This window comes from Engraulis encrasicolus, chromosome 15 (genome assembly GCF_034702125.1).
Source record: "Engraulis encrasicolus isolate BLACKSEA-1 chromosome 15, IST_EnEncr_1.0, whole genome shotgun sequence".
Taxonomy (NCBI): domain Eukaryota; kingdom Metazoa; phylum Chordata; class Actinopteri; order Clupeiformes; family Engraulidae; genus Engraulis; species Engraulis encrasicolus.
In genome coordinates, this window is record NC_085871.1 from 44,283,975 (window position 1) to 44,307,595 (window position 23,621).

Below are 23,621 nucleotides of genomic sequence, written 5' to 3' on the forward strand. Positions count from 1 at the left end.
TGTGTGTGTGTTTTTTTTCTTGGGTGAGCGATCTTGTGTTTTCCTGCAGCCCACAATGTTTTGGCGAAGGATGTAACGAGACAGGCACGCGCCTAGACGCCAGCCAATCACAGTGGGAAGAAATGATGTCATCAGATTGTCCCCCATGCCACGCGCAGCATCAGGACCCAAGTAAGCAAACGTGGGGCGACTCCCCGTTTCTGTCGGTCCTTGCGTCACGGTCACGGACAGTTCCACTGAGTATTTCTGGTGAATGTGAATGAATGGCTGTATAAAGAGTAGCCTATCGTTTGGAGGTCGGGATGTGCACATCCTCAAACATTTTTTGGCAGTGTGCGGACCTACTCTTAAGACCAGAATGTTTGTGCAGGTTTTTGTAGGCCTATGTTTCACAGCGCAATTTTATGTTCAAAATTAAAAAACAATGTAGGCTACTGAAACATTTAGGCTATAGCCCAGGGGTGGGGAACCTTTTTCAATCAAGCGGCCACTTCAAATTTATCCGACGGCCGTACTATGAACAAGATTTCTCCCTGCACTTTAGCCCTATATTGAAGGCAGCCACCTTTAAAACAGACCCCACCTTCTCTAGGTCCCCTGAATATAACTAAATTCTATTGCAAATGTAATTTCTAAGATTCCTTTACAACATATGTCATTTTGTGAATCTGCATACCATTAAAATTATATTGGGGTCGGATAAAACAGGCTCAATGGCCGGAAATGGCCGTCAAGACATAGGTTCCCCACCCCTGCCATAGCCTAACATTAAACAAAAAAGGGGCCTCTGTCTTTGATGAATGGAGGGTTGTTATGCACATGGTATGTAGGCCTAGGCCTAATGGGTTAGTAACTTGAGGCCTTTGTCATTTGACAACAAAAGAAACAAAGTCATCACAGATCATGTCATCAATCACAATACAAAATTCTTATTTATTTTTTTGAGTATAATCCCTTGAGATTTTCATTCTCATTTTCGAGGGGGTCCTACGATTCTCTGCAAAAGCACTACTCCAGCACTACTACTTTTGACTCCAGAAATGGAATCATGCTACATGCTTCCAGACCTCCGCGTGTGTGTTGAGTGCCACCACGGAGTTCCAGAGCTAAAACACACAGAGGTCTGGTGTCTACGCCTTCATGTCTCCATCTAAGATAGCGTTTACAACATTGGGAGGCCCTAGGGGGGTGTTGAGAAGGATACAGGCAAGCAGCTCAATGCACCAAGCAATCAAGATACTGAACACTCAACCCACTCTCCCTCCACTGTCAGCCTCTAGCCAGCCAGGCCACTGACACCCCCCCCCTCCTCACCATATCTGCGACTGAACATTCCACCTGCACTACTATATTTGTGACTGAACTTTCAACCTGCACTAACTCAAAACATGCGCACGCACGCACGCACACACACACACACAAGCACACTGCACTTTCTGCACTAAACCCCAACATACACACACAGACACACAACTCACACACACACCGCACCTTCTACCTGCACTAAACACACTCACACACACACACACACACACACACACACACACACACACACACACACACACACACACACACACACACACACACACACACACACACACACACACACACACACACACACACACACACACCTGCTGGTGTACTTGACAGACCTATTTTAATTTATTTTATTTTTTTTCAAAATGCTACTTTTACTATGTCAGAACGCCATAAAGGATTTTTAGGAAAAGCACAACAATTACCTCCTCCTAATGTATGTTCTCTACAAGTCTTCTGTTGTCCAGTCTTGCACTTTAAATGTCTGTATGAGCACTGTCTATGTCCATACTGTCTTATGCCCATGTATAAGTACTGTCTATGTCTATACTGTCTATGTCCTTACCTAGATTAGTCTATGTCTGAATGGGAAAGCAAGAAATGTAATTTCAAATTCTTTGTATGACCAGTGCATGTAAAGAAATTGACAATAAAACCTACTTGACTTGACTTGACTACAGCCATTGGGGGTCATTAGTCTATTTCTTTTTTTAATACTAAAGGGGGGAGTTGGAAGGCTTATGATGAAGTCAAGGGGCCGGTGGGAGGCTTATGATGTGGTCCAGGGGGCGTGTATACAAAAAAGGTTGAGAACCACCTACGTATCCAAGCATTAAGACGACCAGGTGTTGGATTAGATGTGAAATTTGGAAGAGAATCAGTGATGATCTGAGGGTGCTTCAGCAAGGCTGTAGGCTAGTCAGGCAGATTCATTTTACATTACATTACATTACACTTAGCTGACGGTTGCTTTTATTCAAAGCGACTTACAGTTATTATTTGTTCAGGGTATTGGTTACAGTCCCTGGAGCAATGTGGGGTTAAGTGCCTTGCTCAAGGGCACATACAGTAAGCCATGCATGGAGATGTAAGGAGAGGTCTGGGAGATTCGAACCTGCAACCCCTAGATTGAAAGATCAGCTCTCTAACCGCTAGGCCACGGCTGCCCCATCTTGTGTGGACAGGACAGGAGACTGAAGCTACTACAGTGTTAGCTAGGAAGAAACTCGGAGGTTTGTTTTCTCTTTTTTTCCCCAGCAGTACAACGCTCCAGACAGCGCTGTATTATGAACCTCGTCAGTAGGGCTGGTGACCAGGGGCCTAAGGGTGTGTGTGTGTGTGTGTGTGTGTGTGTGTGTGTGTGTGTGTGTGTGTGTGTGTGTGTGTGTGTGTGTGTGTGCATGCTTTGCAAAATCAAGGCAGATGCAGAGTAATAAGACGTATGTTAAGAAATGAGCATGGTACTCAACCCTTTATTTCAGAAAAACAAACAATTATTCTAAAATAAAAAGCATTTTTATAAAACACATTATTTAAATCAGGAAACGCATTTCAAATGTACAGTGCTGCTCAAAAATCAGACTCAAACCTTTTCTCAATTCATCTTTTTTTTGCATTTGGTTTTGGTCATACAACATACGGTCATATTGTTTAACAACAGAAAAAAAACCCACACACATCCATCTCAAAGTTGCTGGACTAGCAAAGTTAAAATAAAATAGTGGAAAAAAAATAAGTCTGCGACACCCAAGCTCACGTTTCTCTTTTAAAATTGTAATCTTTCTGGCCGCATAGCCTCCAGACAACATGTTACACATTAAAGGTGGGGTTGCAGGTTAATCATTTTAAGAAAATGTACTATTATGACATCACGTTGGGGGTTCCGCAGGCTCATAGGAGTCTATGTAGAACCTTAGAATCCTGGGGGAGTTCCCCCAACGTGATGTCATACCTGCAACCCCACCTTCTAAACAAGAGACACGGGAGCTTGGTGTTGCGGAATTTATTGTTTTGCTATTCACCGTCATACATGCCAGATTGAATACCACAACGGACATCACAGCATTATTGTTTTTCCATTTACCAAAAACAAAATTATGAGCAAGGTCTTGAAATGAGTCGCTGATCTTAAGGGAAGGTAACAAAAAAACAAAAAAAAACGAATGCAATCTAATACAAATAATCTCTCCCTCCCGCCCTCTATATATAAAAAAACAACAACAAAAAACCCTCCTGCTAACTAACATTAGCCATTATGCATCGGAAGTGAACACTTGGTGATGGTGTGAAAGACGTGGGGTGCATCCCAATATGTGACCTTGCCTCCTCCACTTGCTTCTCGTCATGATGACATCACTGACAACAGCATTATATTTCAATATCTTGCAAAAGCTCAATTGTAAAGTCTTTTTCTCATTTGCAATTGGGATGGTGAATGAAAAACAGTCCCTCAAAAGTTGTTGTGGCGAGGCTGACAGCTGGGAAACTTTATCGTTTTCTCCACGGAGGAGGGGCCAGGAGGCGGGACGAGGAGACAAGCACAAGTGGAGGAGGCAAGGACACATATTGGGATGCACTCGTGGTGACGGGGTTAGCGTTAGCCGTTCCGTTATGCATCGGAAGTGAACACCTCCGCCAAAGAATCGTCTAGCAGAGAAAGATGATTCAAACTCCGCCCACCCAATGCAAAGGAGTGTGCTCAAGTTTGGACTCCTAAGGGCGCGCTGTCCCCTCCTTCTTCTCTGCGCGACCGCTAGCTACAGCGCTACGGGAACTCCATTAATTCTCAACTGTAAGACTCCAAAAGGTCTCCGAATTCCTAAAGGGGCGTTCACCTGACATCACATGGATCCCGGAAAAGTACACAGTAAATTCTGCAGTGTTCATTTAACACTTAGAGAGTTGATATGATATAATTTGGCCTTAAATGAACTCTTTAAGTGTTGAATTAACACCGCAACATTTACTGTGTACGAGCCTGAAGTATCTTACTCTAAATAGACGATTCTTCGCCACGGCGATGTTAGCATTAGCATTACCCGTTCCGTTACTCGTCGGAACTGAGCATGTCCGCGGCGATGGATTCGAAGCCGGCGTTGTTGAGCGCGGCGACGAGGCTCTCCACGGTTGCCTGGTTACCCGCCTGGTCCTGCCACGCCAACAGCAGCATCTTGGCCTGGGTCTCCACATCCTCATTCTCACCCTCGATCTCACGAAGCTCCATCGCCTTCACCTGGTGTGGAGAGAGAAAGATGACTAAAAATTAAAAAAATCAAGTGTGCAGGGAGGGAGGGATATTAGGGTGAGGTCATCTGTGCGTGTGTGTGTGTGTGTGTGTGTGTGTGTGTGTGTGTGTGTGTGTGTGTGTGTGTGTGTGTGTGTGTGTGTGTCTGTGTTACCTCTAGGTGTGTGACTAGGGTCTTCCACTGATCGCCCAGCTTTGGTGTGTGTGTGTGTGCGCGTGTGTGTGTGTGTGTGTGTGTGTGTGTGTGTGTGTGTGTGTGTGTGTGTGTGTGTGTGTGTGTGTGTGTGTGTGTGTGTGTGTGTGTGTGTGTGTGTGTGTGTTACCTCTAGGTGTGTGTGTGTGTGTGTGTGTGTGTGTGTGTGTGTGTGTGTGTGTGTGTGTGTGTGTGTGTGTGTGTGTGTGTTACCTCTAGGTGTGTGGCCAGGGTCTTCCATTGGTCGCCCAGCTTCGCTGCCACCTCGTCCATCTGTTCATTGGACACCAACTTGCTCTGCATGTCCGGGCCTGACAATCAAATACACAACACACACACACGGTTAGAAAGACGCAGTCCGCACACACACACACACAAAGTAAGTAAGCTGCAGCACGCATACACACTAGTGGTGTGGATCGGCACTGCCTACGATCCGATTCGATCACGATTCAGGAGGTAGCGATTCGATTCGATTCTATGCGATTCGATTCAATTCCACAATGCATTGCAATGCATTACATTTCTACTGACAGCAAAGCAAATGTTTAATCAGTCATGATGAGGCAATACAAGTAGTCAGACACTGAGCAACAATTTATTGGCTGTTTTCTGTATCAGTCTGTTTCTGTCTTGCAATGTTTTGCTTTTATTTAATTTAACATCCATTTGCTCCCAAAATATCCATGGAAGTAATTGAAACGTAAAAAAATTGGCGGATCGATTTTGGAACTTGCCGGAATCGATTCTGGATCGTCCATGCCCCGCATTGGATTGCATCGCCGGATCGATCATTGTTGACACCACAAACACACACCCACACACACAGTAAGTAAGATGCAGGATGCACAACTACTTAAAGTCATGTATGAAAAGAGAAAGTTCTAGAACTCACTGTCGTTGCTTTCTTTCATCTTAAAGTCATGTATGAAAAGAGAATGTTCTCGAACTCACTGTCATTGCTTTCTTTCATCTTAAAGTCATGTATGAAAAGAGACAGTTCTCGAACTCACTGTCGTTGCTTTCTTTCATCTTAAAGTCATGTATGAAAAGAGAATGTTCTAGAACTCACTGTCATTGCTTTCTTTCATCTTAAAGTCATGTATGAAAAGAGAATGTTCTCGAACTCACTGTCGTTGCTTCCTTTCATCTTAAAGTCATGTATGAAAAGAGAACGTTCTAGAACTCACTGTCGTTGCTTTCTTTCATCTTAAAGTCATGTATGAAAAGAGAACGTTCTAGAACTCACTGTCGTTGCTTTCTTTCATCTTAAAGTCATGTATGAAAAGAGAAAGTTCTAGAACTCACTGTCGTTGCTTTCTTTCATCTTAAAGTCATGTATGAAAAGAGAATGTTCTCGAACTCACTGTCATTGCTTTCTTTCATCTTAAAGTCATGTATGAAAAGAGAACGTTCTAGAACTCACTGTCGTTGCTTTCTTTCATCTTAAAGTCATGTATGAAAAGAGACAGTTCTCGAACTCACTGTCGTTGCTTTCTTTCATCTTAAAGTCATGTATGAAAAGAGAAAGTTCTCGAACTCACTGTCGTTGCTTTCTTTCATCTTAAAGTCATGTATGAAAAGAGACAGTTCTCGAACTCACTGTCGTTGCTTTCTTTCATCTTAAAGTCATGTATGAAAAGAGACAGTTCTCGAACTCACTGTCGTTGCTTTCTTTCATCTTAAAATCATGTATGAAAAGAGAAAGTTCTAGAACTCACTGTCGTTGCTTTCTTTCATCTTAAAATCATGTATGAAAAGAGAAAGTTCTAGAACTCACTGTCGTTGCTTTCCTTCATCTTAAAGTCATGTATGAAAAGAGAAAGTTCTAGAACTCACTGTCGTTGCTTTCTTTCATCTTAAAGTCATGTATGAAAAGAGAATGTTCTCGAACTCACTGTCGTTGCTTTCTTTCATCTTAAAGTCATGTATGAAAAGAGAATGTTCTCGAACTCACTGTCATTGCTTTCCTTCAGGAGGTTGTCACCGCTCTCGTCCTCGTCGTCCTCCTCTCCCGTCTTGATCTCCTCTGATGGGAGGTCCTTCTGTTTAGGCAGAGAGAGAGAGAGAGAGAGAGAGAGAGAGAGAGAGAGAGAGAGAGAGAGAGAGAGAGAGAGAGAGAGAGAGAGACAGAGAGAGAGAGAGACAGAGAGAGAGAGAGAGAGACAGACAGACAGACAGAGAGAGAGAGAGAGCATTGCATTACACAACAACCAGAACTCTGAATTCACTTTTTTCATACTTGGTCCAGGTAGACAAATGCTGAGGCACTCAAGGTTGCATTTTTTTTTTTATTTGGCTTCAACTCGAACCTGCAACCAGCACCACCAACATTAACCTCACTTAGGTCATCTGGCCACGTTCACCAACTACACACGGGGCGTTCTCTGTATCTTGATACCAGATGGCGGAAGTAAGGTAACACCAACATTATGCATTACACTACAATACTACTATTTGATTACATTTGGCAGACGCCTTTATCCACCATTGTCCTTCTGTTCGGGCAGAGACAGCACCAACATTGGATTACGCTACAGTAATATTAATATATAAATAATAATACACCACAATAACATTAATAATGTTCTACTGACCGGAAGTTCTTTGGCCAGCTTGATGAAGCAATCCTCATGAGTAAATAATAATAATAATTATAATAATAACAATAATAATAATTTACTCACTGGCCAGTTCTATAACCATGCTCTCCAGATAGTCCTCATTAGTCAATAATAATAATAATAATAATAATAACAATAATAATAATAATAATAATAATAATAATAATAACAATAACAACAACAACAACAACATTCCACTAACGGGCAGTTCTTTCGCCAGCTTGATGAACATGTTCTCCAGATAATCCTCATTAGTCAATAATAATGATAATAATAATAATAATAATAATACCGGATCCTACGAAAGGGTTGAAACACATAGCCTACTCACAAACGCGGGCCCTTTTTATCATGTTGGCTCAAACTATTTTGACTGAAAAGCCTCGGCTACCGGATCCTGGATCCTGGAACTGGATCCGAATCCTGTGAAAAACCCTATTATCCTGCCAGATCCGGAACCGGATCTTGGATCCGGTGCATCAATAATAATAATAATAATGTTCTACTAACGGGCAGTTCTTTCGCCAGCTTGATGACCATGTTCTCCAGATAATCCTCATTAGTCAATAATAATAATAATAATAATAATAATAATAATAATAATAATAATAATAATAATATTCCACTAACGGGCAGTTCTTTCGCCAGCTTGATGACCATGTTCTCCAGATAATCCTCATTAGTCAATAATAATAATAATAATAATAATAATAATAATAATAATAATAATAATAATAATAATAATAATAATAATGTTCTACTAACGGGCAGTTCTTTGGCCAGCTTGATGACCATGTTCTCCAGATAGTCCTCCAGGTTCTTGAACTGCTGGTTGGTTGGCTGGAAGAAGTGAGGGCTGCGCCTGGACAGCAAGCGCAGCGCACGCCAGCCGTAGTTGGAGTTTCGCACCACCCTGCAATGGGACAACACAAGAGCAAACCAGTCAGAGCACGCCAGCCGTAGTTGGAGAGATATTTTCCGTTGACTTATTTTTTTAATTTGTCGGCCAAAATACGCCAGCCGTAGTTGGAGTTTCGCACCACCCTGCAATGGAACAACACAAGAGCAAACCAACTCAGTCAGATCTGGCAACCGGTAGAGCAAGCGCAGAGCACGCCAGCCGTAGTTGGAGTTTCGCACCATCCTGCAATGGGACAACAAGAGCAACCAACTCAGTCAGATCTGGCAACCGGTAGAGCAAGCGCAGAGCACGCCAGCCGTAGTTGGAGTTTCGCACCACCCTGCAATGGAACAACAAGAGCAACCAACTCAGTCAGATCTGGCAACCTGGACAGCAAGCGCAGCGCACGCCAGCCGTAGTTGGAGTTTCGCACCACCCTGCAATGGGACAACACAAGAGCAAACCACTCAGTCAGATCTGGCAACCTGGACAACAAGCGCAGCGCACGCCAGCCGTAGTTGGAGTTTCGCACCACCCTGCAATGGAACAACACAAGAGCAACCACTCAGTCAGATCTGGCAACCGGTAGCCTGGCCAGGGCCAAAATACACAGCCGTAGTTGGAGTTTCGCACCATCCTGCAATGGGACAACAAGAGCAACCAACTCAGTCAGATCTGGCAACCGGTAGAGCAAGCGCAGAGCACGCCAGCCGTAGTTGGAGTTTCGCACCACCCTGCAATGGGACAACACAAGAGCTAAGAAGGTTGGCGTCTGTGCCTTAACTTAGAATCAATCGCTTGTTGCTTGTTGCTTGTTGCGACTGCTCACCAAAAATAGTGATACTAGGACAGTCAAAAAAAGATGAGGCGCACACAAGGCTTGCAGGTTCAAAAAGTGTATTGTGGCCGACAAATTAACAAAATTAGTCAACGGAAAATATCTGGAGCCACAAACGTTTCGGACTTAGTCCATAATCCAAACGTTTGTAGCTCCAGATATTTTCCGTTGACTTCTTTTTTTAATTTGTCGGCCAAAATACACAGCCGTAGTTGGAGTTTCGCACCACCCTGCAATGGAACAACAAGAGCAACCACTCAGTCAGATCTGGCAACCGGTAGCCTGGCCAGGGCTAGTTGCAGGTGTGTGTGTGTGTGTGTGTGTGTGTGTGTGTGTGTGTGGTTGGGTCAAAGACGTCCAAAAAGGAATTGTCATTCAGTGTAACGGATACCTTCTGCTGACTGTAACTGTAAAAAAAACATGATTTTTAAATTGTTTCAAGTGAATGGATGACAGCCGAGGCTTTCATGGATTCACTGGAAAAAAAATAAAAAATAAAAAAAGAGTCATGTTTCTTAGTTACAGTCAGCAGAAGGTATCCGTTACACTGAATGAGAATTCCTTTTTGGACGTCTTTGACCAGCGTGTGTGTGTGTGTGTGTGTGTGTGTACACGTGTGTGTGTGTGTGCGGAACCATTAGGAACAGTAATACAATCTGCAGAAAACTCATCGGATCAAAAGTGCCTGTCTGACATTTATAGAAAACCCCACACATGTACTGTCACTAACGCTGAACACACAATGGCAGAGATAGGTTAAAAGGATACATTACTCAAAACCTAGCGCCACATGTTTCGATTTAATTGCACTAGGACTGTAAAGATATTGTATCGAACCGAGAAATCGTGATACAAAGACTCACAATACTGTATCGTGATACAAGGAGGCAGTATCGTGATACACCCTTTCAAAGTTTTGACACCCATCAGTCCAGAAAACTACCACATGATATGAAGTGATGGTGCTTCGAAAATTGTGTGCAGCCTCTTGTAACCTATTCTACCTACAACTTGTCATAGTTTTATTCATAATCTTATTTTATAACATTGGCAAATGTGAAATCGTGGGGTGTATCGTGGGGTGTATCGAACCGTAGGTCAAAAATCGTGATACGAACCGAATCGTGAGTTGAGTGTATCGTTACAGCCCTAAATTGCACAGATAAAAATGAGGTAATTTGCAATATGTGGCACTGGATTGTAAACAATTTGTCAGTTGCACAACTTTTTTGGGAATCGAGGCGATTTCTTGCTGAATCGGGGGTCAATCATGAGTCTTGCATCGTGTAGTGTATATGGCAGGGCCGGCCTAAGCCTTTATGGCAAAACAAACAAATAGCCAAAACAAACAGAAAATCATCCATTTCACAGCAAGACAATAAGAATTGTGACATACTTGTACTCATCTTCCACCATGTTGGCTGGATCGGCTTGTTCGATGGCCTCCTCGAAGAAGTCCTCCAGAGATGGCACAAACTCCCTGAGGGAAGAGCAAAGCCTCATTACATCCACAAACTACCTGGGTCTATAAAAACAAAGGAAATACGCCTTCCGAGCTTCTAATTTGACAATCCGATGCAACCAGAGCAGGACTAAATAATAAGTGCAAAGGGAAAAGAATCTGGTGCCACACGGATGTCTATTTTCTGTTATTTTATTTTTTCAGTGCAGGAGGACTCTGATGAAGACGCATGTCGAAACGTTAGTCTTACTGCACTGAAAAAATAAAATAACAGAAAATAGACATCCGTGTGGCACCAGATTCTTTTCCCGTTGTACCTGGGTCTATACTAAGAATCTGGTTCAGGATTAAACCAGGATAAGTTAAGTGGTAAATCATCTAATAGAGCCTGGAATCCTTTCGAGAAGAGCCTGGAGTCCTCATTTCCTGAACTTGCTACAAAAGGCTTATTATATCATACATCTGCACTACGTTGTTACATCGGCATACAAGTAGGGCTGGAATAAATAACAATACTAACAAAACTTAACAATTCAATTTAATTCAACCCCCCCACTCCCCATTTAAATAATTGGTCCCTGTTCGTACATAATCAACAAAAACGCAAGGGTTTGTAAGGGATTTTATATCAAAGTTATAGCAAAACGAAAGCGGAAGCCCAACTGGGAAACTCCCACTCCCATTGTCATTGTGACTCAGCACTCAACGAAGTTGCATTTATGCCTCACCCGTGCAAGGGGGCATCCCCCAATGGTGCCCCAAGGGAGCAGAGCGGCCGGACAGTACCATGCTCAGGGTACCACAGTCATGGAGGAGGATGGTTGAGAGCACTGGTTAATTACTCCCCCCACCAACCTGGCGGGTCGGGAGTCGAACCGGCAACCTTTGGGATACTAGTCTGCCGCCCTAACCGTTTACCCATGACTTCCCAAGACATGCACTAATAGTAAACATCCCTACAAAATGAGTGTGTACTGTGTAATTTGCATCCAAATTAAGCTGTATGGGGCAGGCGATAAAGAAAATAAATTGAAAAAAAAAAATCTCAGCAGTTATTCCGAATTACCAGTGGTCCACAAGTTATAAAAGTACTGTGCAAATCGGGCTTAAGTGTGTTCGATTAATGTAATAATAATAACTTAGAGATCCTACCGGTTATCAGACTTGCAGGCTTCCATGTTGTCGTGGCTGAGGTTCCATAATCTTGTCAGTTCATCACTACAAAGAGCACAAAAAACAACAATCAACATGACAAATAACACAAAAAAAAACCCAACAGTTGTTTACAAATGACACATCAACACCAAACAGCTGTTTAAAAATAACACAAAAGAGAAAAAATAAACACCCAACAGTTGGTTGAAGGACAACAAAAATACAACTGAGAGAATAGGCTCAGAGGAACATTTGAAATTACAGTTGTTTGCATTTGACCATTTGTTCTCACTTCCCCATAAAGATCTTGGTCCTAGGTGCCTTGCCCAAGAAAACAAACACACATGCACGCGCACACACACACACACACACACACACTTTGAGGGGAGTGTGTTACTTTCCCATGAAGATCTTGCTGCCAGGGGCCTTACCCAGGAAAACATGCACGCACGCACGCACACACGCACGCACACACACGGGGTGTGAGGGGTGTTCTTACTTTCCCATGAAGATCTTGCTGCCAGGTGCCTTGCCCAGGAAGTCCTTAGGTGAGGGCCTCTTCCTTGTGGGCCGAGTCGGCTTGGTCTCTGGGGGCCTGACAAGGAGACATCCAAGATGACGGACAATATACAGGAAACTTGTCTAACAGCGGCCAATATTACATTACATTACGTTTCACTTAGCTGACGCTTTCATTTGTTCAAAGCGACTTACAACTATTATTTTTCAGGGTATTGGTTACAGTCCCTGGTGCAATGTGGGGTTAGGTGCCTTGCTCAAGGGCACTTCAGCCATGGATGGAGATGTAGGGAGAGGTCAGCGGGGATTTGAACCGGCAACCCCTAGATTGAAAGACCAACTCTCTAACCACTAGGCCACGGCCAGAGACATGACATGACGATATACAGTACAACCGTCTAATGGCAGACTATATCAGTGGCAGACAATGTCAAGTAATCATACACCACAGTCGTCTCATCTAATGGACTACTAGCGAACAAGATCAGTAGACAATATCAAGTTGTCTAGTCAGGCCAAGAGCAATGTAAATATTGTTTCTGATTTCCCGAAAAACAGGAACTCCACCCACTTTGTTGGACACCAGTCAACCAGTCGCAAACCTAGGGAGGCGGGTCAATCATGGCATTTGGGAAACGTTAAAGGCCAACTTCCGATAAAACTCACTTTTACTCACTCCTTTCGAAGATCGGACGGTCACCCCAAGTTAAACTCACTTGCAAGGCTCTCATAGCGGTGCGTCAACTCTCCTGGCTGTGTTTCCCGGTGTTTCCCAATTTACATAAATAATGCAGAGAAACGAGCGAATCACAAAAGCCTTTCTGTGTTTCGTCACGTCGAAAGAAGGCGTTGCCCACAAAGGTTTATATCGACCCATTTATCTAAAAACATGTCGAGTAATTTTTTTCTGCTTGTTTTCAAAACAAGCAACGTCTGGTGGCCCGAAACATAGCTTAGCTTAGCTATCAGCTGGTTGCTACTCTCAGGTACACACACAGCACAAAGCCTCATACATAAAGCCAACTCACTCTGGTTGCTCCGTGCCTGCAGCAAGCCTAGGGGTCGCTGTCGAAAGAGCACAGCCCTGAATGGAGCCTGCACGCCTCCGCTGGCGCCCCTATAGTGCAGTACCACCAGGGGAAGTGGCGACTCTGTTTGCCATTACATTCTCTCCGAGAACTGGAGGACTGAGCCAATCAGAGACGCGTTTCTTCGAGAGCAGGAGGAGTGAGCCAATCAGAGACGCATTTCCACGAGAAACACGGAACACTCTCTCGTTTCTCCACAAGCCACCTTGCCAGCTTGCAAAAACGTCTTGAAACAAAGCAACCAGCGCGTTTTTTAAAACAGGACCAACGCGTAACACATTCAATAACATTGGGGAACACGGCAGTATTAATGAAATAACGTTGAGAGGCGATCTTTAATTGTTTTGGTCTTGGACAGACCAAGTCTCAAGGAGATTTGAAAGTTGATGATAATCAGGCTAGGACAATATAAAACTCTGGAATGCATTTGAGGGCCGAACTCAAGATTTATTTTTTACAGAAATCGACTGTTATTAACTGGCTAAAATTGTGTCTGCATGCAAAAAGTTTCATGCATACTCTTCCCCATCATGATAGTTCAAATGTGCCTGCACCATATGGCCTTTCATTGGCACACCAAATTTCATGTTCAAGCTTTGTTACACTATACATTAATACTGTATACATGTGGGCCAACATTTGAAATTATGTCTCGGGCCGAAAAAAGATTACTATGTGGGCGAGATTTGGCTCCCGGGCCTGAGTTTGACATTGCATGTTCGTACCTCTCCTTCACAAAACTGGGGCATCCCTCGTTTTTCCAGGAGTTCCAGTACTCTTCCTTGTTGAGGATGTGCTGAAAAAACCAACAACACAGAAGAAGGCGCTTAGAGAAACATCAAGTCAAGTCAAGTCAAGTTAATAGTTACTTTCTTCATATGCACAGGTCATACAAGGGAATTGAAACTGTGTTTCTCTCCAGCAACAGAAAACAAAACAAACATTCTCTTGTTTAAGACAGGCATTTTTTTCCTGTTTGCCACACGTTTTAAGGGATTGTCAGACATGTACAAGGTTTTTTTTTTACTGACATGTTTTAAGTCATTCAGCTTCTTCTGTTTCAGAAGGAGACATAATGAACGCAACAGTTATGATCATCTGGAAAGTAAACTGATTAGGGCTGCAGATAACGATTATTTTAATTGTCAACTAATCGATAGATCTAGTCACGATTAGTCACCTAAAAAAGAAGACTCGCACCAGCCTCCGACAAACCTTCCCGACAAAATTCTCACAGCTCACAATGATCTTTAAATCATGATAATAGCTTATTTACTCGTTCAATTCATATGTGCTGGGCAATTTTAGGTTTCAATAAAGTAATAAAGCATTAGTAAAGCAAGTAATAAAGAAATTATTAGTCGACAATGAAAATTCTTGTCGACAAATTTTTATAGTCGATTAGTCATGATTAGTCGACTAATCGTTGCAGCCTTATCCACTTCAAAAAAGACTAGGCCAGGGATGACTAAAGCACTCAGATACTTTTTAGTTATTTTAAAAATAAAGACTGTCGTTTCGGCACAGTGCGCGTCTTCTTCCAACGGTTTGACCCTGAAGAAGACGTGCACTTCGTCGAAACTGCCTCAGTCTTTATGTTTGCACCACAATAAAATAACCAAAAAGTATCTGAGTGCTCCAGTCATCCCTGGCCTAGTCTTTCTGAAGTGGACCAGTTTACTTTCCATTATCTATCTCAAACCGAAGTTGCTTACTACATTAGCTACTTTGTTATTTTCAATGCATTTTCCCATTGGCAACTACCAAAGTTGCTAACAGGCTACCAACTTCTCTCTTGAGAAACTCACCCCAGGGGACTGGAAGCACCAAGAAGGTTAGAGCGCAAGTGACTTCCCTTTTACAAGTGAGGATCATACTGTATGTTTACTAACCTCCGCCATAGCAGCGAACTTGTCTCCCTCTGGTGGCGTCTCTCGAATCAGCTGAGAACAGAGCAGCACACAAACAGTTACTACACAATAACAAATAAAGAGGAGGAAACTGTGGACTCCGGTTGCAATACATTTTTTAAAAAAAACTTTTTCTCAAAGGCAAATAGACTGCCCGACGCGTTTCGACCTACACAGTAGGGCTGCACAATTAATCGAAAAATAATCAAAATCGTGATAAAATAGTGAAATCGAACTCATGATTTTAATCGTGATTTAATCGTGGCAATAGTGACCTACTTTTGAGAGCGTCCTTGAAGCCAGAACATACTGACAGGCTGGTGTTTCTGACCAGAAATCTGTCCACCTAAGGTTCATGCTATTGCCTTTACATAATTATTACAATTCATTTTATGTTGCTCATCCCGTAATTATATAATTCATTTTTGGTTATATTTCATCTTGTTATAATTTTCCAAAAATCTGCAAAAATCAATAATCGGGATTAATAATCAGGATTATGATTTTGACCAAAATAATCTTGATTATGATTTTTTCCATAGTCGTGCAGCCCTACTACACAGTCTTTGTCAGGGTGCTTCTTACTACACAATAACAACAGCATCTGACCATCTATATCAATATTATATACATACACAAAAACAGACACGATTCACACACACACACACACACACACACACACACACACACACACACACACACACACACACACACACACACACACACACACACACACACACACACACACACGCACAACCACTCACACAACTACCCCCCCCCCCCACACACACACACACACACAGATGTGCCCAAACACACATACACACAGAGTCTCTCTCTCTCAGACAGTCAGACAGACAGACAGACAGACAGATACACGAACGCACGCACGCACGCACGCACGCACGCACGCGCGCACACACACACACACACACACACACACACACACACACGACGATGGAGACACACCTGGAAGACTAGTTTGGAGGTCTCATCTATCCAGGTGCACTGGTCATCATTCAGAACACAGCTGGAGCTGAGGAGGAGGAGAAGAGGGGGGAGGGGAGGGGAGGGGAGAGGGGGGAGGGAGGAGGGGAGGGAAGAGGGAGGAGGGGAGGGAAGAGGGAGGAGGGGAGGGAAGAGGGAGGAGGGGAGGGAAGAGCGGGGAGGGGAGGGAAGAGGGAGGAGGGGAGGGAAGAGGAGGAGGGGAGGGGAGGGGAGGGAAGAGGAGGAGGGGAGGGGAGGGAAGAGGAGGAGGGGAGGGGAGGGGAGAGGGGGGAGGGGGAGGGGAGGGAAGAGGGGGGAGGGGAGGGAAGAGGGAAGAGGGGGGAGGGAAGAGGGAGGAGGGGAGGGGAGAGGGGGGAGGGGGGAGGGGAGAGGGGGGAGGGGAGGGAAGAGGGGGGAGGGGAGGGGAGGGGAGAGGGAGGAGGGAGAGAGGAGAGGGAGGAAGAGGAGAAGAGAGGGGAGGGGAGGGGAGGGAAGAGGGAGGAAGAGCAGAGGGGACAGATGGCACAGCCAGAACGGACAAAAACAAATATTTATTTAGCAATTACATTTACATCGCACAGTAATTTTCAAACAGTGAATCATATTTAACATCGCACAGTGATTCTCAAACAGCGAATCATATTTTACATCGCACAGTGATTCTCACACAGTGAATCATATTTTACATCGCACAGTGATTCTCAAACTGTGAATCATATTTTACATCCCACAGTGATTTTCACACTGTGGGCTGGGTCTGATTGAGACTGGTCTGAGACATAAGTGGCATAAGCCAACACTTTGGCAGCACACACACAGGCAAGCGCACACGCACGTGTGCGAGCACACACACACAGGCAAGCGCACACACCCACACCAATCAAAGAACATTTTCTGGGAGGGCGACATGTTAGAAAAATAATGTAATATTTAAATTAATAAATAAAAAATAATTACATTGAATTGAATTGTGTTACCTTTTGAACTTGACCTGTCCCTTGAGGTACTGGAAGAGGATGAGGTATTGCATGAGGATGTGGCGCCGGAAGTTGCTGTCGCTCAGCTGCAGATCCATCAGCTGCGGACACAAAAACAAGATGGGAACCAATCAGAAGCCAGTTATGCACATCTCTCAACCAATTAGGAGACAGTGATTCACATTTTTCAACTTATCAGAAGCCAGTAGGGATGCAAATTATCGATTAATTCATTAATCGTTAGTTGATTGCCTTATCGATCTACTTGCGGTTAATTGATAAGCAGCGTTTTCCCCCCGAAATCTCAATGTTTCTCGAAAAAAACCCTACTAAATGTAAAAATTTAAATAAAAAATTGAGACAAAATACTAAATTAAATTCATTCTATTTAAAGGGACAGTTTGGTCAATTTCAACATGCAGTTGTATTGCTCACGCTACCCTTGACAGTACCTGGTGATGCCACATTTCTCGGCTCAGCCCTTTCCGAGATATGAGCAATTCTAATGGGGGCAGCGTTTGTTTACATTTTTTAAAAATGAAACATAGGCCAACTCCAAATATTTTCCCAAAAGGTACTGCTGTTTGCTAGTTGTCTGCTGATGTTTTATAACCTTTTAGATGTTTTTGGGAATAAATGAAAATGTTTTTTTGAAATGTAAACAAAGAGCTGCCCCCATTACAATGACCAAGATCTCGGAAACGGCTGAAGAAGAAGAAAAAAAAAATCTCAGGCACTGACAAGTCCAGGGTAGTGTGAGCATTACAACTGCATGTTGAAATTGACCAAACTGTCCCTTTAAGTTCTTGAATCCAAAGGTGATTTAAATATTCCCACTACTCACACCCCTCTTCACACACACGCTTCACAAGCCCATTTCACCTGAATCTCTTGTCATTTGAATTGGCGATGAATTGCAATTAAAGTTTTTCAATCGATTAATGCATTGATCGATTAAAGTCTATTAATCGATTTATCGTTTGCATCCCTAAAAGCCAGTCATTCGCATTTCTCAACCAATCAGAAGTCAGTCATTCACATTTCTTAACCAATCAGAAGCCAGTCATTCACATTTCTCAACCAAATCAGAAGCCAGTCATTACTGTACATTACATTAGATTACCCATAGCGGACTCTTTTACAGGGTATTGGTTACAGTTACTGGAGCAGTGTACACTAGAGCATGACACAGGAGTGGATTTTCACTCCCGTCCCGTCCCGGTCCCAGAAAAAAATCCCATCCCATCCCATCCCATCCCGGACTGGAGTAAAAGAAACAAATCCCATCCGTCCACTCCTGAACAGAATTTTTCCCAATCCTGCCCACTCCCACTCAAAATCAATCCCACTCCCGTTTCGTCAAAATCCGAGGCTTTTTTAAATGAAAAAAATCATCTATTTTAGGCATTCCCGCTTCCGTTCATTTTTATTCCCGCTCCTGCCCGCTCCCATTCATCTTTATTCCCGCTCCTGCCCGCTCCCATTTATCTTTAAAATTTTGACTCTCATCCCGTGGGAATCCCACAGGACCCGCAGGACCCACGGGAATTCCTGAAAAATGTCATCCTCTAGTGTACACCAAGGCCCTTGATACGCTTGTAGGAGGATACTCGCGCAGGGTAACGTTTTAGTGCAATTTCGTCAAAATCGCTGGTTGGTTTACTGCTTCTACAAAGCAAGTATGTGCCGTCGGTTGCACACGGTGGCGTGCATCATTTTAGGCTCGCGGCAAGTATATAGAGGGCCTTAGTTGACGCTTATTATCCAGAGCAACTTACAGATTTTTTACATTTAAGCACAGGGTATTGGTTACAGATCCTGGAGCAGTGTGGGGTTAGTTGCCATGCTCCAGGGCACTTCAGCCCTGCAGTGTGATCGGGAGTGGAAGGTTTGGGTGGGAATCGGACCTACAAGTCTGATCTAAAGCCCATCTCCTTAACCACAGGTCCAAAGCTGCCCATATCACCACTTCATAACATTGTGTGTGTGTCTTTACCTTCTCGCAGGTCAGGAACTTGGTAAAGTAGACCCCCTCTCCCCCGGCTATGGACCTGTGTGTGTGTGTGTGTGTGTGTGTGTGTGTGTGTGTGTGTGTGTGTGTGTGTGTGTGTGTGTCGCTCTCTCTTTACCTTCTCGCTGGTGAGGAACTTAGTGAAGTAGACCCCCTCTCCCCCACCTGTGTGTGTGTGTGAGTGTGTGTGTGTGTGCGTGTGTGTCTTTACCTTCTCGCTGGTCAGGAACTGGTTAAGTAAACCCCCTCTCCCCCACGTGTGTGTGTGTGTGTGTGTGTGTGTGTGTGTGTGTGTGTGTGTGTGTGTGTGTGTGTGTGTGTGTGTGTGTGTGTGTGTGTACCTTTTCACTCGTGAGGAACTTGGTAAAGTAGACCCCCTCTCCCCCGGATGTGTGTGTGTGTCTCTTCACCTTTTCACTCGTGAGGAACTTGGTAAAGTAGACCCCGTCTCCCCCGGCTGTGTGTGTGTGTGTGTACCTTTTCACTCGTGAGGAACTTGGTAAAGTAGACCCCGTCTCCCCCGGCTGTCCTCAGCTCGCTCAGCTTCTGTTTGGAGGCCTGGGCATCATCCAGCTTATAGCTCTTCAACACGGCCAGAACCTCGTCAGAATACTAAGGGGACATACAGAGAAACAAGCAAACAACGTATGAATGAAGTCAACATAGCAAGTTTTACAGCATAACAATTCATGAACTTTTGTTGTTTTATTAAGTTTTTTAAAATTTCAGTTTAAAGCTCTTCAACACCGCCAACACCTCGTCAGAATACTAAGGGGACATACAATACAATTCATGAACTTTTGTTGTTTTATTAAGTTTGTTAAAATTTCAGTTTATAGCTCTTCAACACGGTCAGCACCTCGACAGAATACTAAGGGGACATACAATACAATTCATGAATTTTCCTGACTTAAAAATTGAGGATGGTATTCTTTTTTGAATATTTCTTTCAGTTTGTGGCTCTTCAATACAGCAAACACCACGTCAGAATACTAAAGGGACATGCGGAGAAACAATTAATGAATGAAGTCAACAAAGCAAGATTTAGTATTTTGGTTTTTTTTAAGGTTGTTTAAAAGTTTAACGTTTGTACTAAGTACTAAGGGGCATACAAACAAATAAAAATAAATAAAACAAGAAAGGAATTGTCAAAGAAATTAGCAATATAACTCATAAACTTTCGGATCATTTGGACAGGACCATAAGGGAGACAGGAAATAAGTGGAGAGACAGAGATACTATTTACACATTTATTTTTCATGCTTGCGCAGGCAGGCACAGGTACACACTCACACACCTTGAGGAACGAACTTGTCATAGCACTGCACGCACGCACACGCACGCACGCTGTAGCGAAGGGGAGTAGAGTTGCCCAGCTGGGACTTGAACCCAGACCTTCTGGAGTAGTAAACTGGGGCTCTGACCGCTACACCAAAGAGCCAGGCTCGTTGGCATGTTAGTCAGAACACACCCACAACCCTAGTGATGGTCACTCCATCACACATGCGCACGCGCACGCACACGCAAACGCACACACACACACGCACACACACACACACTCACCTTGAGAAAGGTCATCCAAGAGAACTTGTCGTAGCACTGCACAGGGTCCCTGAAGTAGTTCTGCAGGGTCCAGAACTTTCTGTAGAGGTTGTAATCGATGGGCACGGAAGTGCTGAAAAAGAAAAAAGAAAAAAAAAGATTGATAGAAACAAGGTCAAAAGGTCAACATTCAGGCTTGGGGACAGAGGCCAAACAGATTAGATTCTTTATTGCCCTGAAAATATAACTTTAATTGTATTGCAAATGTAATTTCTAAGAATGCTTTACAAATTATTTCATAACAATAACAAGAAAAATATATCGGGGGCAGATATGAAACTGGAAAAAGACTATTAAAAAGTGAATGCAGTAGAACTTTGTTTATTTTTTTTTTTAAATACCTCTGATATAAAATAACTAAGTTCAAGCGTCATACAAGCATCTGTAAATGGTATCGGAGCCCTACTTGTAGGAGACCCACTAGTTTGACGCCCTCTCGGTACTTCACATGGTAATCAAACATTTCAAACAAGCAATTTAAGGTTAGGTTTAGGGTTAAGGTTAGGGTTAGGGTAAGGATTAGGGCTAAGGTTAGGGTTAGGGTTTAGGTTTAGGTTAGGTTTAGGGTCGTATGACGTAAGCACTAAGTACCGAAAGGGCGTCGAATTAGTGAGTCCCCTACTTGTAGGTACTCGCTGATACCGACACCACCATTTTATTGCGATGCGGGCCCTGTCCGGTACTGGTATAGGCATCGGTGCAACACTAATGGCCCGTGTATACCAGGCGCTTCTACGCGACCCAGGTAGCTGGGGTGGTTGAAGAAGTTTCTGTTGAATTTGCTGTATTCGCTCTGGACGCGGCATCGATATGTTTGACTCAGCTAATCACATAACGGCTCTGTCTTGACAGCCTGGGACATTCGTCGATATGAACGTTACAATTGGTTTTCGCCGAACCTCGTCATAGCGAATTCGCCTATGATTAACTTGAGTTTAATCGTCGAAATTTGCTCTGGTCGCTCAAGAAGCTTCGCTCCTGGCGAATTCGCTCTGGTAGCTTTATTCGCCTTCCATCCATAGAGAAAAAATGACTTCCGCCGTTCAGGTTGCGTAGTTCGCGCATCAGTGCAACACTAATGCTTACCTTGTGGGTGCTGGTTCATCCTCATCTCCCATCTCCCCCTCCTCCACTCCATCCATGCCATCCTCCTTCTCCTCAGAGTGCTGAGAGAGAGAGAGAGAGAGAGAGAGAGAGAGAGAGAGAGAGAGAGAGAGAGAGAGAGAGAGAGAGAGTGAGAAAGAGAGAAAGAGAGAAAGAGAGAAACAAAGAAACAAAGAAAGTAAGAAAGAAAGAAAGAGAGATAGAGAGAGAGAGAGAGAGAGAGAGAGAGAGAGAGAATGATAGGGAGAGGGAGGGAGAGAGAGAGAGAGAGAGAGAGAGAGAGAGAGAGAGAGAGAGAGAGAGAGAGAGAGAGAGAGAGAGAGAGAGAGAGAGAGAGAGAGCTATTACACATCCGGTAAGATGTGGTGGTGTTGTGAAACACTTGGTCACCGTTCCAATGTACTTACCTCATTGGGTACAATGGATAAACAGTCTAATAACATGCAGGTACAACAACACTACATGTTACTACACTGTATCAACCAGTGAGCAGACGGAACGTCTTCTGATTGGCTGAGCAGGTGTCCTTTATTCCCCGGTAGCAGGACACCTATGATGTCATGCGGGCGTGCGGGCGTCCAAGTTGCTTCTTCTCTAACTTTCTGGCAAAGTGCCGTTACTAGTTCTATCGCATCTGGTTGTCTAGTCAAGACCGCGTCGTTAGTTCTATCGCATCTGGTTGTCTAGTCAAGACCCCTGCGCCGTCGGGCTGTTTAGAACGCTCCACCTCGTCCATTATTTCCCTTGATATCGGGACACCTCGTCGGCCGCTATTCCATACGTATCTAATGAGGTAGGTACACCAGGTAAGGGGTTCTGTCCATAATGCTAACTCCCGTCCTCCCTAGTGATTGTGACATCATTGATGACAAAAGTTTAATTTAACATCTTGAAGAAAAAAAAAGCAATTCAAAGGTCATTTTCTCATTTGCAAGCAGGATGTTGAATGGGGAAAAGTCCTCAAAACGTTGTTGTGGCTAGGCTGACAGTGAGGAAATTTTACTCGTTTTCTCCATGAAGGCAAGGGCATCAGCGAGTTCACGATGCCACAAGCACTGGTGGAGGACAGGAGTGTCATAAGTGTTCTTAAGTTCTAATAATAAAGCGTTGAATGGGTTTATGATACATTTGTACCTGTTGGTCAAGAGTTAAATGCAGAAGTGTCAAAAGTTAAAGTAAAAGTCAATTTGTGGTGTAAGTTCAACACTAGCGTGTGATATTACATTAGCCTCGCGAGCCATCCTACGTACTTCCGCAAAAGGATTGGCTCCACAACGGTAGTCTGGTCCCCCTTTTCTGTGGAGTGTCTGGAGCGGTTACGATTTTGATGCGCAGAAAAGAGCCAATAAGCGAATAAGCGTCCCACGTGGGGGAAAAAGGGGGAGGACGCTCGTAACGATGACGAAAACGTCTGCGCCAATGGCTCTGGTGTGCGCTATGTTGTTGTTGTTGAGTAACTGTCGGCGATTGGGTGAGAGCTGTCCAATCATTTCAAACCATAACTGAGTGCAAACTTCCTGCTTCCTGCAATCGTGCCAGATCACACAATCTCCAGACCACGAATACGAAATGAAATGGTAGTATTATGGGATGGTCACTCAGGACCTGGCTAATATTACATAGCAGTTATACCATTTACTCCATTGTACTTAATGGGGTATGCCACTATTTTGGGACTCAATACAGTTA

General features: G+C 43.7%; 1 protein-coding gene across 3 annotated transcripts in view; it reads right to left on the minus strand.

Annotated features, from left to right (window-relative positions):
- Positions 1–2,761: 2,761 nt before the first annotated feature.
- thoc1 (THO complex 1) overlaps positions 2,762–23,621 on the minus strand; it is a 42,804-nt gene continuing 21,944 nt past the window's right edge. Inside the window, exons 9-23 of one of the 3 annotated variants that reach the window (XM_063217542.1) lie at positions 21,915–21,994; positions 20,790–20,901; positions 19,717–19,838; positions 19,438–19,450; positions 17,216–17,316; positions 16,221–16,287; positions 15,234–15,284; positions 14,067–14,137; positions 12,234–12,329; positions 11,732–11,797; positions 10,514–10,597; positions 8,144–8,291; positions 6,712–6,799; positions 4,968–5,065; positions 2,762–4,549 (exon numbers count right to left, since the gene is read on the minus strand). In XM_063217542.1, the coding sequence (XP_063073612.1) occupies positions 4,364–4,549; positions 4,968–5,065; positions 6,712–6,799; positions 8,144–8,291; positions 10,514–10,597; positions 11,732–11,797; positions 12,234–12,329; positions 14,067–14,137; positions 15,234–15,284; positions 16,221–16,287; positions 17,216–17,316; positions 19,438–19,450; positions 19,717–19,838; positions 20,790–20,901; positions 21,915–21,994 (1,383 nt within the window). In that variant the 3' untranslated portion in view covers positions 2,762–4,363. Of the gene's footprint in view, positions 4,550–4,967; positions 5,066–6,711; positions 6,800–8,143; positions 8,292–8,764; positions 8,816–10,513; positions 10,598–11,731; positions 11,798–12,233; positions 12,330–14,066; positions 14,138–15,233; positions 15,285–16,220; positions 16,288–17,215; positions 17,317–19,437; positions 19,451–19,703; positions 19,839–20,789; positions 20,902–21,914; positions 21,995–23,621 lie in introns of all 3 variants that reach the window. The other 2 variants (XM_063217543.1, XM_063217541.1) reach the window with 2 other exon arrangements.